The sequence below is a fragment of the Prunus avium genome, chromosome 8, assembly GCF_965620075.1.
Source record: "Prunus avium chromosome 8, drPruAviu1.hap1.1, whole genome shotgun sequence".
NCBI classification, from domain to species: Eukaryota; Viridiplantae; Streptophyta; class Magnoliopsida; order Rosales; family Rosaceae; genus Prunus; species Prunus avium.
In genome coordinates this window covers 27698102-27706921 of record NC_142291.1, presented here as the reverse complement: position 1 = coordinate 27706921, position 8820 = coordinate 27698102, and the positions used below count along the sequence as shown (strand labels likewise).

Below are 8820 nucleotides of genomic sequence, written 5' to 3'. Positions count from 1 at the left end.
ATGAAGGTAGAGCAAGTCCTGCACATGAATGGAGGAGTTGGGAAAACAAGCTATGCAAACAATTCCCTACTTCAAGTTAGTCACCCTCTCTCTCTCTCTCTCTCTCTCTCTCTCTCTCTCTCTCTCTCTCTCTCTCTCTCTCTCTCTCTCAAGAGAGCTTCCATTGAAGGATCTCTCAAATAAGCTTGTTTGAGGGATACTCAATAGAAGGGTACTGGAGTCCCTCAATTCCAAAATCGTTTCCATTGAAGGATCCCTCAAATAAGCTTGTTTGAGGGATACTCAATAGAAGGGGACTGGAGTCCCTCAATTCCAAAATCGTTCCCGTGGTTTTTCAACTTCAGTTTGGTTAGGACAAATGGCCCTGTCGTCAATTTTGTTAACCTTTCTGTTAAATGCAGGGGCAAAATGGTATTTTTGTATTAAATTTATTAAAATATGAATAAAAAATTTAAATTAAACTCTCTCTCTCTCCCCCTCAATCTCGATTTCTACTCCCCCAAACTTTATTATTATTTTTTGTTGGTTTTTTATTTGATTTTCTTTTATTGTTATTTTAAAGGAATGATTTTTTATTCATTTGTTTGGTTTTAATATAAAAATACAACTTTGCCCCTGCATTTAACAGAAAAAGTTAACAAATTGACGGCAGGACCATTTGTCCTAACGAAAGTGAAGTTAAAGGACCACGGGAACGATTTTGGAAATTGAGGGACGCAAAGGCAAATCGAGTCTAAGTTCAAGGACTAATAAAACGATTAACCCCAAATATCCACCACTTAACATGGTTCGTTCTAAAATTATTTTGATAGTTGTAAGTTATAACCAAAATTATGCACCAAAAAAAATCTGGTGGAGAGGAGGAATTATGCAATATTCATGCTTCCTTCAACCTCGTTTATTTTTTTCTTCAGAGAGCAGTGATTTCAATGGTGAAGCCCATAGTTGGTGCAAGCATAGAGGAGCTGTGTTGCACTCTCTTCCCAGAGTGTTTGAAAGTAGAGGACTTAGGATGCTCTTCAGGACCCAAAACCCTTTAGGTGGTATCAGAAATCATAGACAGCATCCACACAACTTACCAAAAACTCAACTGCCCACCTCCATCACTCCAAGCCTTCTTGAATGATCTTCCTGGAAACGATTTCAACACGTTGTTCAGGTCATTGCCAGGCTTCTATAAGAAACTTGATGAAGAATATGAGAAGAAGTTCGGGTCATGTTTTAATGCAGGAATGCCTGGTTCTTTCTATGGCAGGCTCTTCCCCAACAATTCTCTGCACTTTGTTCACTCTTCTTATGCTCTTCACTGGATCTCTGAGGTTGATTTCTTTTTTTAATCAATCATTGAGTCGTTATTAGGCCTAAACTCTTCATAAACCCAGTTATATATAACTCATTAGTTACACCACATGGCAGGATGCTCCAGTCAAACATAAAAATGTCTCCATGAGAAGTCTTTCTCAATCAAATAGGGGTTTTAAAAGAAAAATTATATATCTTGCAAGTTTGCCAGTCTTCTATATATGAATTTTTTTATTTTTTGTTACTTTATTCAATTGGTAAAATAATAATAATTCTAAAATCGTGTCTGATAATTTAATCTGATAAGTCATGAGCATAAACGTGTGTACGTAGGTTCCAAAAGGCTTGGTGACCAAAGAAGGAGAGGAACTTAACAAGGGGAACATATATATAGCAAAGACAAGCCCTCCAGTTGTGTTTAAGCAATACTTGGAGCAATTCAAAAGGGACTTCACAGTCTTTTTGAAGTGACGTGCAGAAGAGCTTGTCCCAGGAGGCAGTATGGTACTCACAACCACTGGCAGCATAAAGAGTCATGATCCCCTCTGCATTTGGGAATTTGTAGGAGTGAAACTCAATGACATGGTTTTAGAGGTAATTAAATATTAGATTCTAGCAAGTAGGGCTGCAATATATTTCCTTTTTAGCTATTTAGAAATGTATATTTTGATGAATTATCAGGGTTTGATTGGTGAGGAAAAATTGGACGCATTCAATATGCCATTCTATACACCTACAACGAAGGAGATAGAAGAGGTGATCGAGGCTGAAGGATCATTTACTTTGCAAAACCTTCAAGTTTTCAAAAATGATTGGGACTCTTATATAAAGCAAGCTAACAGTGGCCTTGATAAGAAGACAAGGGCTGCAATATTTGCCACTGACATAAGGGCTGTGGACTCTATCTTGAGGCCACGTGCACAAGAGCTGGTGACTATTGTCCTTAGGACTCTATCTTGTATTTACGTTTATCCCATGTGGGATTCCTCTTGCTTATCTGATTACATTATATTCTTATCATACTTGATATAGGACTCTATCTGTAATACTGTATAAATCAATACAATATGCCCTCATGATAATTGAGGCTTTACCCCATACGTTGCAATTCTTTCAATTACAAGTCAAAATAAAGAAGTTAAAATTTTCTACTTTGAATCCTCAGCCTCAAGCTTTTTCATGGCCACGTGAACCAAAGTTTGTCTGAAAATGCGATAAGGAAGTAGGGGACGTCTAGATTGACAAGTGCGAAGTCTCACTCCTATGTGTTCGAGCTAATTGATAATTCATTGTTGTTTGTGATTCTGATGGTTAGTCTGTTCACAATGTTACAAGGTACTTGACTAGTTAATTCGCCACATTCTGTGTTCAAGGAATACTTGGTGCAAATCAAAAGGGACTTCATGGTCTTTTTGAGGCCACGTGCACAAGAGCTGGTGCCTTGGGGTAGAATGGTCCTCACAACCATCGGCAGCATAAAGAGCCATGATCCCCTCTACATTATGGAATTGGTTGGATTGATTCTCTCGATGACATGGTTTTAGAGGTAATGTGTAATATGGATGATTAGATATTAGCTAGATGGATAATAGTAAGTAGCTGGTAACATTAAACCACATGTATGGTTGTTATTTTAGACGATATGTCGGAAATATGTTTACTACAATTAGTAGCTTTAAAGTGCTAACCAGTTAATAGGGCTCATTCGGGACTGCTTCTCAAGGAAGCACTTCTGCTCATAAACACTTCTAACAAAAGCACTTTTATTGTAAAGAATTTGAAATTTTCAAAAAAAAAATCAAAGTGCTTCCTTTAAAAGCATTCTATGACCCAGAAGCACTTCTAGACTTTTCTACCAAACACTGTCATAAGCGTTTTTAGCCCTTCCAGAAGCTCTCATAAACGGTTTAATACGCCGCTCATCACTTGTTTGACTTCACTCCACAAATACATGTTTAATAAGCAATATATTAATTAATAAACTACCTTTATTCAAATAAGAGATTTTCTTGAGTTTATTATTGTTGGGCTTATTCTATTTTGATGCCTAGAGCAGCTGAATAATAACATAGCAATCAGATTTTATATTTGTTTTCTCAATTTAGGCATTGTTTTTTCCATTTAGAAATTGAGACACTGTACATCCACCCAGCAGAAACTCCCATTAGGATTTACAACTTAATTAATATATACAGTAGTACTATAAGTCTTCTCAGGTCCAAATTTCAATGTCATCCATACGCCCTCATCATATTATCAAGATCACACACGTGACAGTGATATGCATAGTTATAGTTAAGCTGTCATTGTATGATCTGCTGCAAGCGTTCTTGTATAAGGAAAAGCCTTTAGCTGGCATGGAACAAAAACTGTCATTCCAATTTCCAAATATTGAGAAGGGAAAGAAGAAAAAGAAAAACTGTCCCAATCAAGTATTCCCATTCCACAAAACAGCAAAGTTTCATTCTATTATATCACCTTCAAAATCAGAAAACCAAATGGACATGTGTTAATTTTTTTCTTTTTCAATTTTAATGGGTGACAGCTGTCAAGAGATCGTTGGACGGGGATACTTAGCTGGATTGCTTACCCTGGCATTCCCATGCCAAGGAAGTTTTTCTCCTTTTCAACACTTGACACGTTTCCATATGCATAACCATAGTTCCATAAATACAAAGTAAAATGTTAACCATGATTATGCCTCTGAATAGGTGTAAAGTCTTAAGAATGGTTATGAGGATACACCTTGGATAAAAAGCTTATATTTTATTTTCCACTTTGCACAATTTATTCAATATTGTTGGTACACACTAGGGGTGGGCACGGTATGACATGACACGGGATGAAGGTCATCCCGGTGTCAATCCCGAATAGTGGAATCGGTATGGGATGACACGGGATGAGGGTTTTTGAAAACACGTTCAAATCGTACCGAACCCAAACGGGATCGGTATGATTCGGTATCAATGTTGATACCGTAACAAATCTACAAATTTTCAAGTTCAATCAAATCTGAAAATCAAATGGATGCTGTTACAATAGTTCAATCAAATCTGCAAATTTTCAAGTTCAATCAAATCTGAAAATCAAATGGCTGCTGTTACAACTTACAATAGTTCAATCAAATCTGCAAATTTTCAAGTTCAATCAAATCTGAAAATCAAATGGCTGCTGTTACAACTTACAATAGTTCAATCAAATCTGCAAATTTTCAAGTTCAATCAAATCTGAAAATGGCTGCTGTTACAAGAGTTCAATCAAATATGCAAATCTTCAGATTCAATCAATTCTGAAAATCAAATGGCTCCTGTTACAACTTACAATAGTTCAATCAAATCTGCAAATTTTCAAGTTCAACCAAATGTGTTTGTACTGGTGGCAGCAGCTTCAGTACTTGCATATTCTGCAAAAAATAAATCCACACATGTTCTTATAACCAAATGCAACATTATAAAATAATAAACAATTAAAAAGCCTAAACATTTAAGATCAAATTAAAAATAAATACAACATTATAAGTAATAATTAATAAACATAGTAAACAAACCTAATTCAACACTCTCATAAAACTCATATTCTTCAGCAGTAGGTTCATCTTCTAAAGTTTGTTCTCCTGCTAGGAACATTGAACAAAGGGCAAGCAACACTGCAAAATTTCCTAAAGCCCTTCTTCTACGTTGGAGAGCTGATGCAAGAATAATTTAACTGCAAAGCTGCACCAAATGACAAATTAATATTACTTTGGGTTTGATTATGATATGATACCAATTAATTCAAATGGCTGGTCTTGATTACATTCATAATTTAAATGATTAATTGAACCCACGTGTGCTACCATTGCATTTCATGTTGTAAGAAGATGAGACAATATAAAATTTAATGATAGTAAATTAATGCACAATTTATATGCTTATATATAAGAAAACAGACCATGGAATGCATAAAAGATATTTGCTTTTGGTATCGAAATGCCAACTTGTGGTCTAAATGCTATGGCATTCAAAATTCATTTATTTTGTATTTAGGGTCTGAGATGTATGAATTTAGGTTTGAAATCCAACTATTTCAAATCTTGATACTTGATTAGTGATGTCGTGTACCATTGGAGGTCTAGTTTGTCATGGAATAGAATTGATGCTGAACCACAGTTATTGTGCCTGAAATCTGAGCACAGAAACTTCTTTAAGAACATAACTATCAGATATATATACATATACATAAACAGTAAACTGACAGTAGCCCATATGCATGTTAATAATTCATGTCTTCCCAAAATCAAAACCAATCCATCCTAAATAATAAGAGAATTGATACCATATGGTATTAATAGATTCCCACACATGCTTACAGAACCAATTCATGTCTTCCCAAAATCAAATAATCTCTCAAATTTGAAAACAAATACCTGAGATTGGTAGCAGAGGGTAAGGCTTGAAGAAGAAGATCCTACAAATTCGGAGAGACTTCGGGTTGGGTTGGGGCTTTCCTTTTCCACGGGTTTGGTTTTGCCGTTTTGGAGAAGAACAGAGACAGAGAGACAGAGAGACAGAGACAAAGGAGGATGAGGAGGAGAAGAAGATGAGATCGATTGATGTTGTGGAGTTGGGAACAGATTCAATTTGATTGAGAAAGGAGAAGAGAAGAGAAAAATCAGACAGAGGAAAGGAGAAAGGAGGAAAAAACGCAGAGAAACAAAGAGGCAGTCGACAAAAACATCTCTATGGACTTAGGGTTAGAACTGAAATGAAAATAGGAATTAATAAAATAATTTACTATTCGGTACGGTATGACATCAACCGGGATCACAAATGTGAAACCGATGTCGTGTCAAACAGTAACGGGATGACACGGTATCATCCCGTTTACACATCAACACCAAATGGGATGGCACGAAATTGACACGGTTTGACACGGTTTCGGGATGACTTCGGTATTTCGGTTTTGATGCCCACCCCTAGTACACACGATGAAACTGCTTAAATAGGTGGCCCTCTCTCTCCACACGAGTTTCACATAATGGACATGTAGTGTACAATACATCATCAAAAAACAATTATTTTCATGGTCCCATGATTTCGTTTTCAAATCTCCACTCCCTTAATATCGTTGGTATAAAAAAAGAAGCAAGATTTAATTGTCCATTTGCAATTACATCTCAAAATTGTGGTGTACACCTAATGGTGCCAAAGATGTGTTAGTTACATAGGAATCTTAATACTTTTAGGACACCTAGGATATAATTGACGCTTGTGACTGATGGGGCCCCACGTAATAAGCTGTGTTATGACGTACTTAGGTTGTTTGTACACTTGGTCAATCAAATCATTTCCCACGTAAGCTGTGTTATGTTGTGTTGGGTAAGCATCTTGCCGAAACCCGACCCGCTTCAACTCATCCCCCCACCTCTCCACCTTCACCTCAAAACGTTAAAAGTTATTGGTGCAAGTTAGTAGTTGTGAATTGGAATTTTTGATACTTTCGAAGTAAAAAAGTAATAAGTTAGTTGTGCTGGGTAAGCGTCTTGCTATAAATATGAGGGAGTCTTCCAGCAGAATAGATACCGAGAGAGAGAGAGAGAGAGAGAGAGAGAGAGAGAGAGAGAGAGAGAGAGAGAGAGAGAGAGAGAGAGAGAGAGAGAGAGAGAGGAGAATTATTTGAGAACATAAAAATGGAGGTAAAGCAAGTCCTACACATGAATGGAGGAGTTGGGAAGACAAGCTATGCAAACAATTCCCTACTTCAAGTTAGTCTCTCTCTCTCTCTCTCTCTCTCTCTCTCTCTCTCCCTAGTTGATTTTATATGAAGTACTTATAAGAGGAAAAGTAAATAATTTGTATATTCACCACTTAAAGAGCATGGCTCTTTCTCAAACTATTTTGCTAACCAGAACTACGCAAAATTCATGCTTTCTTAAACTTTTTTCTTTCCTTCAGAGAGCAGTGATTTCAACGGTGAAGCCTATAGTTGATGCAAGCATAGAGGAGCTGTGTTGCACTCTCTTCCCAGAGTGTTTGAAAATAGCGGACTTGGGATGCTCTTCAGGACCCAACACCCTTTTGGTGGTATCAGATATCATAGACAACATCCGCAACACTTTCCAAAAACTCAACCGCCCACCTCCATCACTCCAAGCCTTCTTGAATGATCTTCCCCGAAACGATTTCAACACGGTGTTCAGGTCATTGCCAGGCTTCTATAAGAAACTTGATGAAGAACCTGAAAAGAAGCTTGGGCTATGTTTCATTGCAGGAATGCCTGGCTCTTTCTATGGCAGGCTCTTCCCCAACAATTCTCTGCACTTTGTTCACTCTTCTTATGCTCTCCACTGGATCTCTGAGGTTTAAATTTTTTTTTCTTTTTTTCTTTCCCTCCAGTCTTTTTTCCTTTTTTAATCAATCCTTGTGTCCTTATTATACTGTTTACTGCTTAAATCGTGTCTGATAATTTATAATGCAACAACGTGTGTGTGTGTGTGGGTACGTAGGTTCCAAAAGGCTTGGTGACTGAAGAAGAAGAGGGACTTAACAAGGGGAACATATATATAGCAAAGACAAGCCCACCAGTTGTGTTTAAGCAATACTTGGAGCAATTCAAAAGGGACTTCACAGTCTTTTTGAGGTCACGTGCAGAAGAGCTTGTCCCAGGAGGCAGTATGGTACTCACAACCACTGGCAGCATAAAGAGTCATGATCCCCTCTGCATTTGGGAATTTGTAGGAGTGAAACTCAATGACATGGTTTTAGAGGTAATTAAATATTAGATTCTAGCAAGTAGGGCTGCAATTTATTTCCTTTTTAGCTATTTCGAAATGTATATTTTGATGAATTATCAGGGTTTGATTGGTGAGGAAAAATTGGACGCATTCAATATGCCATTCTATACACCTACAACGAAGGAGATAGAAGAGGTGATCGAGGCTGAAGGATCATTTACTTTGCAAAACCTTCAAGTTTTCAAAAATGATTGGGACTCTTATATAAAGCAAGCTAACAGTGGCCTTGATAAGAAGACAAGGGCTGCAATATTTGCCACTGACATAAGGGCTGTGGCAGAGCCGATTCTGGTGAGCCAATTCGGAGAAGAAGCGATGAATGATTTGTTTCACAGGTTTGAAGAAGATGTTCTTGATCACATGAAAAGGGAGAACTGCCAGTTCATTAACCTGGTTATCTCGTTGACAAAGAAGTGTTGAGATGAATATTCAAGAAATGGGTCTTATGTTCCATATGCTTTGTTTATGTAACGTTTGTACCTTTGAGGTCTCTTGGACTTCAGTTTATTGCTAAGAATAAAATTGTTTACATTTGGTCATCTTTATGCCATTCATACTTCGATTTAATACACATTAAAGGAAATGGAAGTGAAATTTCTTCGGAAAATTATCGATTTAGCTTCAGTTTTCGATTCGTAGAAAACCAAAAACCCTAACTAGCTATCCAAACTCAAATTTAAGACCCTTGAAAAAAAGAAGTTCATGTTCAAGATTGTTAATTAGATGTTTTTTTGTTGATTAGAATC

General features: G+C 37.0%; 1 protein-coding gene, 1 long non-coding RNA gene and 1 pseudogene across 3 annotated transcripts; 2 read left to right on the top strand and 1 right to left on the bottom strand.

Moving 5' to 3' along the window:
* On the top strand, positions 1–2358 carry LOC148292449 (S-adenosyl-methionine 4-1-methyl-2-pyrrolidinyl-3-oxobutanic acid methyltransferase-like; annotated as a pseudogene). Its single transcript, XR_015826358.1, has 5 exons — positions 1–75; positions 915–1319; positions 1636–1896; positions 1984–2232; positions 2335–2358. The product of XR_015826358.1 is annotated as an S-adenosyl-methionine 4-1-methyl-2-pyrrolidinyl-3-oxobutanic acid methyltransferase-like (transcript).
* Positions 2359–4564: 2206 nt separating this feature from the next.
* On the bottom strand, positions 4565–6047 carry LOC110763931 (uncharacterized). The gene is made up of 4 exons (XR_015826509.1): positions 5708–6047; positions 5403–5466; positions 4850–5015; positions 4565–4705 (listed from the first exon to the last, which is right to left on the bottom strand). It is a non-coding gene; the product is annotated as an uncharacterized LOC110763931 (long non-coding RNA).
* Positions 6048–6883: 836 nt separating this feature from the next.
* LOC148292448 (S-adenosyl-methionine 4-1-methyl-2-pyrrolidinyl-3-oxobutanic acid methyltransferase-like) lies at positions 6884–8613 on the top strand. Its single transcript, XM_088245171.1, has 4 exons — positions 6884–7045; positions 7236–7640; positions 7787–8047; positions 8135–8613. Exons 1-4 carry the CDS (start codon positions 6971–6973, stop codon positions 8492–8494), a joined length of 1101 nt encoding a protein of 366 aa, XP_088101297.1. The 5' UTR covers positions 6884–6970; the 3' UTR covers positions 8495–8613.
* The last annotated feature ends 207 nt before the right edge of the window (positions 8614–8820 follow it).

What these genes read in the sequence shown, in the direction of transcription:
- LOC148292448 (XM_088245171.1), top strand. Translation starts at nt 6,971, where the DNA reads ATGGAGGTAAAGCAAGTCCTACACATGAATGGAGGAGTTGGGAAGACA. An exon ending in CTCTCCACTGGATCTCTGAG is followed by an intron (nt 7,641 to 7,786) that starts GTTTAAATTTTT and finishes GTGGGTACGTAG; the next exon opens with GTTCCAAAAGGCTTGGTGAC. An exon ending in TCAATGACATGGTTTTAGAG is followed by an intron (nt 8,048 to 8,134) that starts GTAATTAAATAT and finishes ATGAATTATCAG; the next exon opens with GGTTTGATTGGTGAGGAAAA.